Genomic DNA, 18,171 nt, shown 5'->3' on the forward strand with positions numbered 1-18,171 from the left:
CCTCCCTCCCTCCCTCCCTCCCTCCCTCCCTCCCTCCCTTCTTTCTTTCTTTCTTTCTTTCTTTCTTTTTTTTTGAGACAGGGTCTCTCTGTTCCTGGAACTCAGCATGTAGATGAAGCTGGCCTCACACAGAGATCCGCCTGCCTCTGCTTCCTGAGTGCTAGGATTAAAGGCGTGCGCCACTACTCCTGGCTAGATTTTCTTTAGGAATCATTTTGGTCTCACTATGGTGGGTAGTTCATGTTCTTTTACTGTACTTACTTATACTTATTGTTTGAGAGCCAAAGTGGTCTCCCCATTTGTAGTGAGGTGTAATGGATTCCTCTAGCTAAAGGGCTTAGGTCTTTTATCATTTTATTTTGCTGTTATTAAATGACAAATGCAACATATTTATAGTGAATGTCAGTTACTTGTACGTGTTGAATGTGTTTTGGGGCATTTTCGCTAAGATTGGCTTTGTTTTTTCAAAGTAGGATCTGGCTATGGTCTTGCATTTGTGGCAGTCCTGCCTCCTGTCTTCTGAGTGCTGGAATTAGTCTGGGCCACCACTCCCAGCTTCTTGTTTTGACAGTGGGTCTCTTATAGCCCAGACTGGCCTTGATCTTAGTATGGAGCCAAGGATGACCTTAAACCTTTTGATCCTTCTGCCTCCAGTTATCAATTGCTGGGAGGGAGTTCAGAAGTCTGCTACTGTGTCTGGCTTTTAAAAGATGGAGAACATTTTTAATCTGCTAAATTTGGGTCTATCCTAGAACACTAACATAATGAGTTCCAGGTTGCCTTCTTTGTTTGATTCAGTTTTAAGAGGATCATCACACTGGCTTTTGTATTCTGGTGAATGGGAGCATGGATGATCTTAGGCTGTTTCTCTTAACTTAAACCATAAGTCTTCTCTCTGTTTTGGAATATGTGTACACTGTGTGAAGATGTGTTGCCGTGATTGGTGTGATAAAAAGCTGAATGGCCAATAGCTAGGCAGGAGGAGATGGGGAGAGAGAAACTTGGAGGATAAATCTAGGTGTGGGATTTGACAACAGACTTGGAGCAAGTCGGGCATGCTGTACTGAGAAAAGGTAAAAGCCACATGGCAAAACGTAGATTAATAGAAGCAGGTTAATTAAAATCATAAGAGTAATTGGGAACAAGCCCAAGCTGAAGGCCAAACTTTAATAAGAAGTCTCCATTTCGTTTTTTGGGAGCCGGCAATCTAAAATTAGTCTGACAAGAAAGCTTGGCAGCCTTCCAGGGACAGAAAGCGATGCAAATCCTGGAGACTGTTGGGAAATGTTTTTGAGTCTGTAATGACCATGATTATTTTAATAGTAAATGTTCCGAATACCGAATCTGAATCTGAAGTCTCTTCTACAGTCGTCATTTGGCAGCAAGGCTGGTGTTTGGGTGGCAGTGTCACGGTTCCCTGACTGCGTGGTCAATGCACGGTGGAAAAAGTTCTTTCTGCTTGACTCTCAAGAGGGCCAGGTGTGGTGTCTCCATCTAGTTCCCAACAGTTAAAGAAGCAGGGGTCTCGAATAGCTTTTGTCTGTGTTCATGTAACAGTGGGTATATGTATGTATATATATCTCCTTTTTGTTTTACAGTGGCAAGATGAGGAACCTGAAAAAGAACCTGTTTACAAAAGAGGCTTTAGCTCTGGCCTGGCGCTACTTTTTGCCTCCATACACCTTCCAGATCAGAGTTGGTGCTTTGTATCTACTGTACGGGTTGTATAACACGCAGCTGTGCCAGCCAAAACAAAAGGTAAGGTTGGGGGATTAGTTTCCCCCAGTAGAAACCTGAACCAGGCACTGTATTTTAAAAATAATAAAGGACTTATGCGGAAATATCAGTGTTTGAGTTTACAGTCATGAAAAGGGATCCAGTCCGTTTCTCACGGTGCCTTGCTTTTCTCCTCCTGGTTGTAGATCAGAGTTGCCCTGCAGGACTGGAACGATGTTATTAGATTTCAGCAAGACTTGATAAACGCGCAGCATTTCGATGCAGCTTTTATTTTCAGGAAGCTTCGGTTAGACAGAGCCTTCCACTTCACAGCAATGCCCAAGCTGGTATGTTGCCTTAAAAAACATAACAAAACAAACCACCATGTATTTTCACAACAAATTACATTTCGTTGTCCATTGCTTGCTTTGTTTTCCTGGAAGTGTGTAGTCTGTTAGTGGTGATCAAAACTGTAGCCCTTCTTATGATTGTTTTCCCTGCAGACAGAATAGATCCTCTGCTCTTGAGTCAGGGCGTTTGTGGATGCCACACCTGAAGCCAGTTGTTGTGAGTGGGAAGAGATGTGGCGTCTGGATCTTTTCCAGCGTTGAGGGTTCAGTCCTGAGCTGCATGCATGTTAGGAAGTTATCAGTCACTCAGCTGTCTCTCTTGTCTCGCTGCTTTTGTGTAGAAATCTGCCAAACATGCCTTTCTACATTTGAGTGTCAAGAGGGCTTGACAAAGGAATGTAAATCTCAGTTGGTAAAAAATTGAAATTTCTAAAAAAAAAAAAAAAAAAAAATCAACACCATTTGTTCAGTTTTGTAACGTTTAAGACACTGGATCAGAAGAGCAGAGAGTCTCCTGGAAAATCATCTGTCTTTTCAAAGCTGGGCAGACTCTGTAGCATGCAGTGTGGCCTCTGATACTTAAAGATGCCTGCTAGGCTCTGAAAATGGATCACTAACAAGCATATTGTAGAGTTTTTCTTCTTCTCCTGTGCTTTTACTCCTAGCTTGTGTTTAAGCACTTTAAAAATATCCTTTAAAAGGTGTTCATTTAACATTTTTGAAAAAGTTTTATTGTTGTGCATGTGTGAACCTAATGTAGTAGGTGGTGCATGTCCACTGCGCACGTGCCACTGCACGTGTGTAGGCAGTAGGACAACTTGGTGGCGTTCTCCTTTCAACCGTGAGGGGGAGTCTAGGGATCCACTCAGGTGACCAGGCTTGCTCAGCCCGTGACTTTGCTCATGGAGCCATCTCTCCAGTACCAGATGTCCATTGTAAAATGCATTCTTTGTATTTAGCTTTCATGTAGAATGAAGAAAAAAATTCAAAAAACTGAAGTGACACAAAAATTTAAGGACCCAAATGATCGTGTAATGAAGCTTATCACTTCTGATGTATTAGAGGTGAGTTTGTTCTTACGCTCTTGAGGTTGGGGAACATGGTCTTATTGACAATTATGCTGAGGTTATAACTACATTAATTGGGTAGTGACAGTTTCTGTAATTGTTTTAGCATATATATATCGTCAATGCAGTCATTTTGGAAAGTACTTATATTTTGAATTAGTTTGCCTTTAAGATTGTCATCAGATGGAAATAAAGGACCAAGTATGGTGGTACGTGCCTACAGTTGCAGTACTAGCCTGGTTTACATAGCAAGACCCTGTCTCTTAAGATAAAACAGTCTCACACCCACACCCATACTATGTGTGTGTGTGTGTATGTATGAACCCTAATATACATACAGGAAATAAAGGGCCCCTCTTTTCACTTTTAGGAAATGCTGAATGTTCACGATCATTATAAAAATATGAAGCATGCTATTTCAGCTGATAAGACCACGCCAGACAAAGCTCTCAGCCTGGTAAAGGAGGATTTTTTTGACACCATTAAGAACATAGTTTTGGAGCACCAACAGTGGTACAAGGACAGGAAGGTAATTACTTATTGTTGCTGTCCTAGCCTTGTGCTGTGTACAGATGTGAACATGTGGGCTCAGCCTGGCATGGTGGCTGCACTGCTGTCCAGTGAGGATTTAGAGGGCTTTGCCCTTCTAGATAGGGCTCTGTCACTTAGCAGGCATGTGATGTGACTTCATTCAGCATCACAAATAGGGGTGGGGGAGAGTAAATCTTGTGCTTTTAGACCAAACCCAGCATATGGATTACTTTTGTTTGGTGCAATATTAATTTCAACATGGTTGTAAAATTTTGAATTCATTCCCAACATGTAAATATTAGTGGACTGCGTTTTCTTATAAACCAGAATCTGGTTCCACTGGCTCTATTTGCTGCATAGTAGGGGACCCTGCACCCCAATAGAGGCTTTTCTCTTTCCAGCATTGTCTCTCTGTGTGACCGAGACATTGATTTTCAACCTAGCTTTCTTTTTTCTTTCTTTGTTTTTTTTTTTTAATATTTATTTATTATGTGTACAATATTCTGTCTGTGTGTATGTCTGCAGGCCAGAAGAGGGCACCAGACCTCATTACAGATCGTTGTGAGCCACCATGTGGTTGCCGAGAATTGAACTCAGGACTTTGGAAGAGCAGGCAATGCTCTTAACCTCTGAGCCATCTCTCCAGCCCCCCTTTGTTTGTTTTTATACACATATACTCACACATATTTTGTTTGTTCATTTGTTTTGAGGGCAGTTCTTTCTATTTAGTCCTGGAATTCACTGTATAGACCAGGCTGGCCTTGAACTTCATAGAGGTCCTCTTTCCTCTGCATTCTGAGTGCTAGAATTAAAAGTGTGTGACACCACACCGATTTTTTCTTTTTAAATACCAAGGAGTATATTCTTCATTTGTTAAGGGGGTTTAGGTAATTTAAAAATACTTTCTACTTTCTAGAACTATTTTGAAACTTTGTGGTCCTTTAAAAATATTTTTTGCTGCGTGTGTGTGTGTGTGTGTGTGTGTGTGTGTGTGTGCTTGATTGAGTGCTCATGGAAGTCAGAGGACAGCTCCTGGGAATTGCTTTTCTTCTTTTAGCTTGTGGGTTCTAGGGATTGAGCTTGGGTCATTGGGCTTGATAGCAAATGCCCTGACCTATTGAGCCATCTCTCTAGCATGAAATTTTATAATCTTTTTTTTTTTTAATGACAGTCTTTTTTTAAAAATATTTATTTATTTATTATGTATACAATATTCTGTCTGTGTGTATGCCTGCAGGCCAGAAGAGGGCACCAGACCTCATTACAGATGGTTGTGAGCCACCTTGTGGTTACTGGGAATTGAACTCAGGACCTTTGGAAGAGCAGGCAATGCTCTTAACCTCTGAGCCATCTCTCCAGTCCCTGAAATTTTATAATCTTTATCTTTTGTTTTGTTATGTTTTTTCGAGACAGGGTCTCTCTGTGTAACAGCCCTAGCTTCCCTGGAACTAGCTCTTATAGACCAAGCGGGCCTTGATCTCACAGAGATCCGCCTGCCTTTGCTTCCCAAGTGCTGGGATTAAAGGCGTGAGTCCCCACCGCCTGGCTGAAACTTCATAATGTTAGACAGTGTGCTGGTTAGTTTTCTGTTAGCTTGATGAACGCTAGAGTCATTTGAAAAGGGGAACCTCAGTTCTGTAAATGCTTCCATTAGACTGACCTTAGCGACTCTGTGGGACATTTTCTTGATTACTGATTGGTGTGGGAGGGTGCAGCCTGCTGTGGGTAGTGCTGCCCCTGGCAGGTGGTCTGGTATAAAGAAGTAGTCTGAGCAAGTCATGGGAAGCAGCCCAGTAAGCAGAGTTCCTCCATGGCGTCTGCTTCAGTTCTTGTCTCTAGGTGCCTCCTGAGTCTCTACTCTGACCTCCTTTCACGATGGACTGTAAGCTAAAAGGTGAAATAAACCCTTTCCTCCCCAAGTCGCTCTGGCTGTGGTCTTTATCACAGCAATAGGACAGATATACCACACTGCAGTAATATGAAATGACCTAATTTTTCAGTAATTAAAAGTAACTTCTTCATTTTTAAAATTGTAACCTACTAATTATCTGTAATTAATGGAAATATAAATGTGTATATTAATAACATTTCTGTTCTTTCAGAATCCGTCCTTAAAACCTAAACTTAAAGATGGAGAAGAAGAAAGTGAAGGCACTTCCCAGGAGCCAGAGGTCAGCAAAATGTTAACAGAGGCAGGGTCTGTCCTTTTATGTGTGGCTGATTCCGCTTTGTACGTGTTAGGACCCTTAGCTCACATTAGTAAACATGGGAGAATTCTGCTCTGTGTATTCTGTGGTAGTCGGTCTGTGGTAACCTCAACTGTGCAGGGCATTCCACGTCCAGGCCGGCAGTGAGGGGGTAGCAGTTCTGAGCAGGTGGGGGCAGGGTGCTGGGAGGTGCTCTTAATTCTTAGGGGCGGGGTCAGGCTTGTGTGAGGAAGTCTTTGTCAGCCTTTGACTCTGTGATACTGGGGTGCTTTTTGCAGTTTCTCATGTTCGGTGTGTCAGCTCTCTTGTGCTGCCATCTTTAGGCAGATGAGGGAATGACAGGCAAGAATTCTGCTTAGTCCCTAAGGCTTTTGTCCCTATTTTCTTCCTGAGTCTTGAAGGAAATGGTCCACCACTGCGAGGATGGCATTATGACACTTGCTGTGCCTGCAGGCAGAGGGTGGTGTCATGTGTGATTTTGTATCGATGCATGTCTAAACATGTTAGTTTCTTTTGTTTTACTTTTGTCTCAAATCTTAATCCTGACTACAGATCCTTAGATTTTCGTAATGTCCCTAACGTTTGAACTTTGTTTTCCTTGTTTATTTTCCTTCCAGAGATGTGAAAGAGCAGAGTCTTTAGCAAAAATAAAAGCAAAAGCCTTTTCTGCTGTTGCTCAGGTAAGTTTCTTGTTTAGTACACCAACGTTACAGCCTGCTCTCTCAAATGGCAATTTAGTTTCTATCTCTCGTCACCCAGCAGGCGCTCTGCAACCGGGCAGCACCTGACCCCGAGGGAGGGCCCTGTGTGGCTTCTCCTCTTCTAGGTCTTCCTTTTGCCCGTTGCCTAGAATGTTGAAGTCATGTTCTCCCCTCTTCCACCTTCTGGGACTCCAGTCCAGGAGCAGTGGGGCTTTGCTGTTTGTCTCTCAAGTTCAGGACCATAACTTGTTGTTTTTATTGATTGTTGGCCTTCAGGTGGCTATCATTTCAGTCTGAGACCTTTGTGCCTAAAGAATTTTTTGAATTATTATTTTTTATTGTATCTTTCTTTTTTCTTTACCCATCTTGTTTTTTTCTTTGCTATTTTCAGTCTGTTTCTGTTAGGGTGTTTCTTAAATGTTAACTTCTTGGCCATTGATTTTTGTTGTTTGTTTTTTAGTATTTGTGCTACATTTTTTTCTGTGCCGAGAATGTCTGTCATTAAGGACATTGATTTAATTAGTTTTTGATGTTTCCTCCCATTTTCTTTGAATCTGTTTCTCTATTTTGGTCTCTGTTTTTCATTCTCTTGGCTTTGTTCCAGAAGATCGGAGCTCCTCAGATGCCTCTTTATATAGAGTGACTAACAGTTGAGGCAGGCTTTTATCTCCTTCATTTCCTTTTTTTGGATCTAGTCATTTTGACTAAAGAGCAAGCTTCCATTCCCTTTCCTGAGAGAGGAAGGTAGGAAGCAAGCCCGGCTGCCAGTGTTTCCGGAGCTTCCAGTCAGTCAGGAGCTCAGAGTTCATACTCAGACAGCCTTCTACTGCCTCCGCCCTCCTCCACTGTACTGTCTTTGTTTCTTTGGTTTCATTCATTCATCCATTTATTTATTTATCAATTATTAAAATCCTAAATATCTCTGACTCCTGGTGTCCTGGCGAGGCGGTCCATTGCCCAGCTTTGAGGCTGGGGAGCAGGACTCGGTTCCCCTGTAGATTTCTGCTGTGTCTCCCTGTGGTTTTGATGCAGTTCTATTGGGTGAACTGTTCTGTAGTAGCTCTCCCTTGTGGCCATGTGATCTCTAACCTTCCCTTGTTAAGGCAGTTGTCACTCACTTCCCTACTCAGAACTGTAATTGAGTTGTTCCCACCATGTGTCTGGTTTTTGTTTTTTGGTTGTGTGTGTGTGTGTGTGTGTGTTTCATTATTTTATTCAAGTTTTAGGAGAAAGCATGTAGATGGAAGTTTCTGGCCTGCCCTGTCCACAGCCGTTCAATCCAAATAAACACACAGAGGCTTATATTAATTACAAACTGACCTGTTAACTCAGGCTTATTACTAATTCGCTCTTATGACTTAGATTCACCCATAATTTTTGTCTATGTTTAGCCACGTGGCTTAGTACCTTTTTTCGGTAAGGAATTCTCATCTTACTTCCTCTGTGTCTGGCTTGGGCCTTTCCTCTTCCCAGAATTCTCTTAGTCTAGTTGCCCCCACCTATACTTCCTGCCTGGCTACTGGCCAGTTAGTATTTTACTAAACTAATACGAGTGACAAATCCTTACAGTGTACAGTAGTAGCATTGTCCCACAGCAGAAGCAAGTACTGATAAATTCATTTTCTATATATTTTTCTTAGATCTTTTTTCCTGACTATGGGAAATCAAACTATCATTTTCCAACTGTAGAAATAAAAAGTAATAGTCAGTATTTAGGAGGATTCTCCATTGGTTAGGTATTACACCTTTGCTGCACACCATCACAGTAAAATGAGTATAAGACATTGAAAATACACCAAGGAAGATAAATGGATTATATTCAGTTCTTTTTAACCAGAATTCTCATTATGTAAGGAGAGAATTTGTTGTCAGACGGTGTCTTGTGTATATCTTAAGACAGCAGATAGTTTTGAAAATCCAGTTGCATCATACCCCACGATCGTTCCACGTGTATGATGGCACAGCTGCAGGTTTTCTCTCTTGCGGTGCAGTTGGTGTCTTAGAATTGCTTTTGAAGACTCGCTGATAAGGCATATCTCTGAGTTCAGGGCCAGCCTGGCTTATATAGTATATCTAGCGAGGGCTGTGTAGAGGGACCCTGCCTCTACATAGAACAACAACAGATCCCTTGGTTTGCTGGTCTCAGATACCATTAGGACCAGAACTTCCCTCCTCACTTTTCCTGTCTGTCTTTTCAGTATTGTTCATGTTCCTGGCTTTGGTTCAGAGCTGGTGTTTCCTTCCTGGTAGTTACAGTTCTAAAACAGTGAACAAGTGGGTGTGTGAAACCCATCTTGACCAGTCTGGGCCTTATGGTCATACCTGGAACGAGGCAAACAGTGGGAGGTGCCTTATTGTGAGTCAGACCCTACGCGTCTGAGATTCTAGATAACCCAGTGTGAGCTGATGGTGAGGCAGCTGCAGGACTTGGTTACACAGGTGAAAAGTCTGTCTGCGTCCAAACTGTGTATAGTACAAGCCCGGTAATAGTAAGGACATGGTGGCATGTGTTTCTGCTTTCCTCATCTTCATGGTCTTTCCTTTGGACTCATTGTGTTATTCTTCGTGAATAACTGGGTTTCTCCTAATAAGGCGTCCAAGTCCAGGAGGCATCGCCAAGCCAAGCTTGACTCCTCCGACTCTGATTCTGGGTCTGGACAAGGGCAAGGCAAAGCAGCTAAGAAGAAAAGAGCCAGAGAGAAAGCAGAACCAGCAGGAAAGAAGAGGCCTTCCAAAAGCAGAGGTATTTTGCTTTAAAAGTCTTAATAAGGCCTGGCAGGGATGAGTAGTCCTTACTTCTAGGATGGGTTAGATCATGATGGGGAGATATCTGTAATACCAACATCCAGGAGGCTGAGGCAGGAGGATTACCAGTTTAAGGCCAACTTGAGCTACGTGGTAAGATCCTAGCCAGATGGTGGCTCACGCCTTTAATCCCAGCATTCGGAAGGCAGAAGCAGGCCAATCTCTGTGAGTCTGAGGCCAGCCTGGTCTATAAGAGCTAGTTCCAGGACAGGCTTTAAAGTTACAGAGAAACCCTGCCTTGACCAATAAACAAACAAACAAATAAATGATCTGTCTCAGAAAAAAAAAGATTTGTGTGGGAACATAATGGAATTTAATATTAAAGATTAACCCATTTTCATAGCTTCTTGGGCTCCTGTTGCTGAAAGGGACCCCAGAGATTATATCAAACATATTATTCAGTATAACTTCATTAGTAATGATGTATGTAAATTAAATTACATCTAGAAAAGGCCAGTAAGTAATGCAGTCTATAAACTTTATCTCCTTCAGCTAAATTCATTAAAGTATCTGTTTCCTTTGTAATAGAGTGTCTGCAAAATGACCTTACTACTTGACCATGTATTTTAATGATTTGAATTTTCAAAAATTGAATAAATGCTATGTATTCAGCACAGCTAAGGTTGGAATGTGTTAATGACAGAAAGCACACTAGAAACATTAACACATACTTAATAATTTTACCAGACACACTGCTAGCTCCTTCAGGTTTGTGAAAGTCATTTACGGCCTCTGAACGTGTTTCTTTTTTTCTGTATTGAGGCAGTGGGGAGTGAGTTGAAGTTAAAAAGCTTCAGTGTATGTCAGATAAGGTTCTGTACGGTGATAGTTGCTTTGAGTGCAGTAAGAATTCTGAGGAAGACGCCCATGGTGGTTAAGGGTAGCCAAGTAGTGATTTAAAGGGGAACTTGCTCCTCAGAAGTTGGCAGGCACAGGGAAGACAATTCAGTTCAAACTTGAGCATTGAAAAAAAAATCCTAAAGTGCAAAAACAGGCCCCTGAACTGATGTAGGAGGTAAACCAAAAGCTCTTCCTGAATCTAGTCATTCTAGGATGCAATCATGATGCAGCTAATTGGAATCTAATAGATTAATAATATAATTTATCTTATATTAGGCTTATAAAGGGGGAATATATATATTATAATTGATAATGTCTGATATCCATCCTTGATTTAAAAAGTCTCTAGATTAGGGGGTCATCAGACTTTATATAAGGTTCAGATAGCGAGTATTTTAGACTTCATAGGCTAAACAACATCTTTCGCAGCTTAGCTGTGCAGCTCCCAGTATAATGTGAAAGAACATCTGAATATACTGCAGTAGAAGCGCACTTCTTAGTAGGTGATGGGTCAGGGTCACCACAGACCGTGCCAGAGCAACCCTTTCCTGGGGGAAAGAAATAGATGCCCCTTTATTTTTTAAAGGCAGACAGACAAACTCTCTCTCTCTAGAGCGCCTAACATTAGCAATGATACATTAGAAAACTGTTTTATCTGACATTGTGCATAGAGAGCTAGATGGCGTGATTGGGAACGTGAAATTGTTCATTATCAGAGAAGTTATACAGTTTCCATGGTGTGTGAGTGGCCAGTGCTATATTTAAAATGTATTCTGTACTTAGCTGAACAAAAATTAAGAGCAAAAGTTTTAGTAAAGTAAGGGACCCCACTAGAGAAATTATAGCTGGAAAGGTTCATAAAGAGAATCTGAGATAGTTTTATTGATATAGTAAGTTAATAGTGACAGATTATAATTTTCTCATAAGACACAAGATAGGAAATCTGAATAACCTTTTATTTGCCAAAGGGATGGAATTTGAAGATGCTCTACCGGACATCTCTGTAAACTTGTTATCTTCAGTCCTGGGCACTGATTGGCCTGTGCACACCCGCACAACTACTCCAGCCTCTTGCCATGTAGCTCAGGGAGGGCTTGACGTCTCTGTCGTCCTGCCTCAGTGCCCTGTGTGCTGGGACTAGTCATGCACCATGCATCAAAGTGTAGATGTTTAGGTCAAAAGTAATGTCGCTGTACAGATGCTTTCAGGAAATAGGAGAACACTTTATAGCTTGCTATTATTGCCAGAAATGAAAACTAAAGACCTCTACCCTTCATGAACAAAACTCCTTGCTAGATAAAGCAGATCAAATCCAGCAACCTATTGGAAGAACACAAACACATTATGAGCAATTAGACTCTATCCCAGTAATGTAAGAAATAAGCCGATGTAAATCATACTAGCTCATTAAAAGAGAAAACCTCTCATAGGTAAGGATATTGATAAATCTAGTATTTGCTCATGATAGAAACAGTGAATTACTATTAGATGGAAATGGGCCTAATGGATTTGTAGCAAACACATGACCTTGACATCTATCCTTAATGGTAAAGCAACCCTCTCCTAAGGCTGAGAATAAGGCAAGGAAGCCCACTTTGATTCCTATTAAACATCATGCCAGAAGACCCAACCAGTAGAGTAAGGCAACAGTTTTTGCTTGTGCCTCTTGGCAATCAACATATTCTCTTGCCTCTGGTCCCTAAGTTCCTGCTGATGTTTTCTGCCCCAATATACCTTCCATTTTCAGAAAGGAATATGATACACTATATAGCTTTTCTTTTCTTTTTTTTTTTTTTTGAAGACAAAGTCTCCATAAAGTTCTAGCTGTTCTAGAACTCACTATGTTAGACCAGGCTGGCTTTGAACTCAGAAATCCACCTGTTTCTGCCACTGGCGTGCTAGAATTAAAGACATGTACCTGGCATTATATGCAGTTTTTTCTGTTTGGGCTTTCATTTAGTTAATGCCTGTGGGAGTCACCTATATTCATTCATATATGTATATATATGTATGGTATACATATGGTGTGTGTATACATACATACATACATACATACATACATACATACACACACACACACATGTATATATACACCTTCCAGGCAGCTGCTCTGGCCGCAGAGTCTTCTTGGCAGCTCAGCTTGTCTGAGACTCTTCTCTGAAGTTTGGCTTCCCTTTTTCTGAGAGCCACTCTTCAGGTTTTAGTGCTTATTCTCCCAGGGAGGAGCCTAGTGACTCTGGTCATCTGGTCAGTTTCAGGGACTTCCTGATGCTGCTTTGAGTTGTTTACCTTCCTGCTTAAGGAGCTTCCCTGCAGGGTGGAAGTTTTAGTTTTGTTTTTGTTTTTGTTTTTGTTTTTTAAAGATTTATTTATTATGTACACAGGTTTCAGGCTCCATGTATGCCTGCAGGCCAGAAGAGGGCACCAGATCTCATTACAGATGGTTGTGAGCCACCATGTGGTTGCTGGGAATTGAACTCTGGAAGAGCAGTCAGAGCTCTTAACCTCTGAGCCATCTCTCCAGCCCTGGAAGTTTTAGTTTTAGTCTCTTAGGAAGCTGTTATATAATACTACCAGTCCAAATTTCTACCAGAAACAGCTAGTTGTCATTTGATTTCAGAATCTTATAAGTCCTCCATTTTTAATGAAAAATTAAAAATTTTTTTTTTAATTTGTCTGAGTATTTTGCCTTCACAAATGCGTTCCACATGTGTGCAGTGCTCACGGAAGCCAGAAGAGGGCATCAGGTTCCTGTAGTTATAGATGGTTGTTAGTGTTCATGTGGGTCCTGGGAATTGGACTCTGGAAGAGCAGCTAGTAATTCCAGCTTCTGATTTTTTCCCAATTGAGTGGGTAGTCACTATTGAATAGAGAGGGTTACATATTGTGGATAGGAGATCTTTATAAGTAATCAGGATTGTATTTTGCATATATTTTTTCCAGGCTGTAGCTTGATTTTTCTTTCTCTTTTTTTATAACAATGTCTTACAAAGATTAGAATTTTAGTGGACATGGTAGTACATACCTTTCATCCCCATGCTGGGGCATCAGAGGAAGGCAGATCTCCATGATTTCTAGGCTACACAGGGCTGCATAATGAGACTCTGTGTTAAGGTGGGGGAAAAAGAAATAATTTGAATTTTATTTGTTTTGTTTTGGTGAAGATAGGACTGCTGCAGCCCAAGCTCACCTTTGCTCTCTTGGCTGTGTAGACACAGATGGTTTTTAAACTCCCGAACCTTCTGCCTCTACCTTCCAAGTGCTGGGATTATATACACACACTACCACATTGGCTCAAGAATTTTAATTTTAAGGAAGTGCAGTTTTCATTTTTTTCTTTCATGATTCATGCTTTTTGTGTTATGCGTTAAAAAAGTCTTACCTGAGAATAGTTCTTCAGTGTTCTCTGGTATGCATTTTGAAACTTTCATGTGTGTGACACATTTGAATCATTTTGTTACATATGCAAGCGGAGGGAGAGATTTTCTGTTTCAGCAGGGAGAGATTTTCTGTATCAGCGTTGTTTAAGGCTACTCTTTTTCTCCAAATGGCCTTCACACCTTTGTTAGAAATAAAATCAAGACCATCTCAATGGCTCAGCAGGTAAAGGTGATGGCTGCCAAACCTGTCAGCCTGAGCTCAGTCTCCTGGACCCTCTGGCAGTAGGAGTCAGCCAGGTTTCAGCAGCTGTCCTTTGACCTCCACGTGCACACCAACACAGGTGTGCCTCAGTGTCACATGTGTGCCCGTGTGCCTCAGTGTCACATGCACAGCTCAGAAAAAATTTACTGTACTGTGTAAGCATGATGCGTGTGTTTAAGGAGTACTTTGTACTTATTTTAAAAAACTGGCAGGGCTGGAGAGATGGCTCAGTGGTTAGGATCACTGTCTGTTCTATGGGACCCAGGTTCAGTTCCAGCACACAACTGCCTATAACCCCAGATCCAGGGGATCTGGTGCCCTCTTCTGGTCTTCTTGGGCATTAGGCACACAAACAGTACACAGACACATATTCAGGCAAATCTCCCATGCACACAGATTAAAATAAAGAAATGTTTAACAGTAGAGGAAGCCATAGACTAAGAGAAGCAGGGGATGACCTGGAAAGGGCAGTGTCTGGGGTGTACAGAGAGAGGTATATTTTGTTCACAGGGAAACAGTGTTAACTTTTAGTAATTCTGGAAAAATATGCTGAGTATTACATCATGCCCTGACCTCAAAAGTGGAGTCAGCCGCCTAGGCTTATCTTGGTAGCAGAGGTGAGTGACCTGACTAGCGTCTCCTTGAAAACCAGGAGTAACCGGAAGGTTTGAGTTAACAGACTAAAGTGGGCTGCTGTGGGGCTCAGGTTTAGCAGTGGCAGACAGTGGCTGTGGGTGTAGGAAGTAGAGGGCATCCTGACAGGTCTGCAGATGCAGGAAGAGGCTGATGGGGGATGAGATAAGCTGAGTCTCAGCATGTGGAGGACGCTGGTGGTAAATGCTGGAGAAGTAGAGGTGGCGTGATGAGGATTGCAAATGGGGGAACATTTGCTCAGTCTCTCCTGGCTAGATTCAATTCCTGTAATGTCTGTCTGTCCTTGCTATATATAGTCAAGGAAGACCTTGAACTTCTGGTCCTCCTGCTTCCAACTTCCTAGTGCTGGGGCTGTAGATGTGAGCCACCCTGCCTGGCTTATGTGCTGGGCATCAAACTCACCTGTATCCCACGCTAGGTCAATGCTCCACTGACTGAGCCATATCCCAGCCCAAATCTAGAGTTTTTGAAAGTGGAAATTCACTGGCAGATATGACCTAAACGTATGTGAGCGTGTGTCTTGTGTAGCAAAAGAAAATGTGTCTGCATTCAGAAAGGACACTGAAGCTGTTCAGCTTTAAATTACGTGAAGGAACACATGATCAGCCCCTCTTGCCACCCTATTTGTGTGATAAAGGTCAAATGAGGTGTCTCACCAATTTTATTTCTTCTCATTCTCCACTTCGCCTACTAGAAGAATTATAGCTGTATTCAAAGCACAAACTTGTTTTGTAGATGCAGGGTTTCAGTATGTAGCTCAAGCTGGCCTGGAACTTGCTATGTGGCCTAGTCAGTCCTCAGACTTGTAATCCTCCTGCTTCAGCTTCTTGAGTGCTGGGATTAAAGGTTTTTCTACCCATTTATTTGTTTGAGGCTGGAGCTCACTCAAAGTGAACCATCCTCCCAAGTGCTGAGATTATAGGTGTGTGCCACCATGCCCAGTGACACAAATATTTTAATATTTAAGAAAAGCTTTGACAGCGAGGTATCAGTCAAGGCTAAGAATGAGAAAGAAGTCATAGGAAACTTGGTAATTGGTAAATTAATTAGAAAAGAAACATTTAAAAAATTTCTATTCTGGAATGCATGATTATGTTATTATAATTTCAGTGTTATAATACCCAAGATTAGCATTCTTTGGTTTTATATACAGTAATTTCTCATTATCTCTAAACATTTCTAGGTAATGTTCAGAATGACCAGAAGGAAGAGAAGTCTATACGCCTGAGTATGCCCATAATTGCCGAAGAGGCAGAGGAGACTGACGACTTCAGCGAAGCAGGTACAGGAGCGTCTCATTGGTTAGTGCAGGACTTAGGTTTGCAGAGCAATATCGTTAGAGCCCTCCTCGTGACAGACAGGCGACTCAGTCCTCTGACCCTCTGTCCCTCTGTCTTTGCCTCATCGGAGCAGGTGATTGTTACTTTGTAACCATGCTTTTCCGCAGCTAGCTAAGATGCAGTACGTGGATGTGGTTGTCTGCTGGGGAGTCCGAAGTGTCATTCTCTCAGAAGCTGCCTACAGACCTCTGCCCTAACCTGCCTCTGGTCCTGGCACTGTCTCTTCCTAACCCCTTCCCCCCCCCCCCCCCATCTTCCCTAGTATCCCCTTTTTATTTTTCATTGATGGCGAATATTTCTTTTCCTTTTTTCTTTTTTTTTTAAGACAGGGTTTCTCTGTAGCTTTGGAGCCTTTCCTGGAATTTGCTCTATAGACCAGGCTGTCCTCGAACTTACAGAGATCCACCTGCCTCTGCCTCCTGAGTGCTGGGATTAAAGGCGTGCACCACCACTACTTGGCTAGAATATTTCTTTTTATCACGTTTTTCTGAAGTTCTTGTTTCTGTGGCTTGTATTTAGTGATGGTTATTTGCATGATGGCTATGCATTAGCTGTGAGACTCAGACAGACCATGTAAGTGCTGTGTTCCCAGGTTTCCTTGTAATGGAGTTGAAGTCTTCACTTTCTCTTTTCACTAGCCAAGGTAATGCTCACTTATCTAGCCCTGGGTTTACACTAATTATAGAGAAGGTATAAACCTGGAGAAATTTCAAGCAACTTAATAATTATGAACTAAGATTTGGAGTGACAGAGATCTCCTATCTTATTGGCATCTCAGTAAGATTGAAATATTGCTGTCTCATTGGAGATAAGAGTTTCTAACCCACAATTTCATTGGAAAAAAGTCACGTGTGTCAGAGCTAAGATTTTTTTCTAATTTTAAGTTGGCAATAAAATAATGATCTCCATTGTATTTTTTAAATATATATTAAATTTTAATTATATGTTATATGATAATATATTGATATTGTAAGTAATTTTATATATATTATACATTTGTGTGTGTGTGTGTGTGTGAGAGAGAGAGAGAGAGAGAAAGAGAGAGAGAGAGAGATTCATCTCCCTCACTGCCTCCCTCTTGGATCTTGGTTGTGAGGACATTGTTGGGTTAGAGGAGTTAAACTCTTACACAGGTAATAATAAAAATGTAATAATAAAACTGTCATTTAAATGTCAGTTTTTTTAAAAGAATTGATGGACTTCTTAACCTTGTATCCATAGAGTTCACCGCTCCCAAAAAGAAAAGAAAGCGCTGACCAGGAGCCTGGCGGAGTGTAGCTTCTGAGCTTCCTGACAGAAGAGCAGGTTTGATTTCGTTGTGAGCAGGAGGCTGGCCATCGAGGACTGACGTCTGAGGACGAGGTCATTTCTGTGAGATGGGAGAGCCCAGCGTCGGTCAAGAGCTGGAGTAGGCGCTGACTCTGAAGCTGTGTAACATTTCTGTTCAGCGTCTGTGTGGATGGAGATAAAGTCTGCATTCTAGCTGTGACAGAAAGCTGTGTGCTCTGTGAGCTCCCGAAAGTTCTGTGGCTGCACCTTCGTGCGGCGCTGTAATGTTTACTACTCTAGTTTTCAGTTTCTTAAAATACTATTTATATATAAGTGACTCGTACCTGTCATCCAGCAGTGGACTGGGCTGTGGTTTTTAGTAGTTTATGTGTTATGATTAAGTGAAATAAAACTTTTTCCCACTTGCTTTGTCTTTTAATGTGTGAAATTTGCATGGTCAGTCACTTGACTGATAACTTAGAAAGTTAACATTCCTTCTGTCTTGAATGATGTGTTCCTGTTATCCATTTACTGGACAGGGTCTCGCTGTATATGGTAGGTTGACCTTGAGTCTTCCACACTCCTGCCTCAGTCCCCACTGCTGGGGTTGTAGACTGCACCGTGCCTCATGCTAGCCTCTTCAGTGTTTGCTCGTATGAATACATTTGTACATGTGTGTGTCCTCACCTACACATACGATTAGATAATAAATTGTCTAATGCTTACATTTAATAAGCCTTGAGGAGCAGTCTTAGAAATTTTAGAATGCGTCTTTGTAAATCACAGGAGAAAATTCTATATAGCAGCACATCATGCATGTGCTGTTCTTTTAATTTCTCAGCCCAGGAGTTTAAATGGAAATTGTGTGAATGCTGCCAGAAAGAAGTGGATCACCTCCATGATGTGTGGTGTGTTCAACCTAACGTATAGTTAATTATTAAGGTTCAAAATCTGGCTTGAAGAGGAAATTTCCAAATCTGATATGATTGAAAATATATATCTTGTAAGTACAATATTTTAAGATAAAAATATTAATGTTGACTTGGGTA

The 18,171-nt window shown here is 41.6% G+C and overlaps 1 protein-coding gene across 2 annotated transcripts in view; it reads left to right on the forward strand.

Moving 5' to 3' along the window:
• The window catches only part of Snapc1 (small nuclear RNA activating complex polypeptide 1), a 20,478-nt gene extending 2,931 nt beyond the window's left edge, over positions 1-17,547 (forward strand). Inside the window, exons 2-10 of one of the 2 annotated variants that reach the window (XM_050153710.1) lie at positions 1,599-1,758; positions 1,923-2,063; positions 3,026-3,130; positions 3,504-3,662; positions 5,767-5,835; positions 6,489-6,551; positions 9,165-9,315; positions 15,697-15,795; positions 17,075-17,547. In XM_050153710.1, coding sequence (XP_050009667.1) covers positions 1,599-1,758; positions 1,923-2,063; positions 3,026-3,130; positions 3,504-3,662; positions 5,767-5,835; positions 6,489-6,551; positions 9,165-9,315; positions 15,697-15,795; positions 17,075-17,109 — 982 coding nt within the window. In that variant the 3' untranslated portion in view covers positions 17,110-17,547. The remainder of the gene's footprint in view (positions 1-1,598; positions 1,759-1,922; positions 2,064-3,025; positions 3,131-3,503; positions 3,663-5,766; positions 5,836-6,488; positions 6,552-9,164; positions 9,316-15,696; positions 15,796-17,074) is intronic. The other variant, XM_050153711.1, reaches the window with a different exon arrangement.
• Positions 17,548-18,171: the final 624 nt, after the last annotated feature.

The sequence above is a fragment of the Alexandromys fortis genome, unplaced genomic scaffold (genome assembly GCF_014885135.2).
Source record: "Alexandromys fortis isolate MF-2015 unplaced genomic scaffold, M_Fortis_MF-2015_v1.1 scaffold_82, whole genome shotgun sequence".
NCBI classification, from domain to species: domain Eukaryota; kingdom Metazoa; phylum Chordata; class Mammalia; order Rodentia; family Cricetidae; genus Alexandromys; species Alexandromys fortis.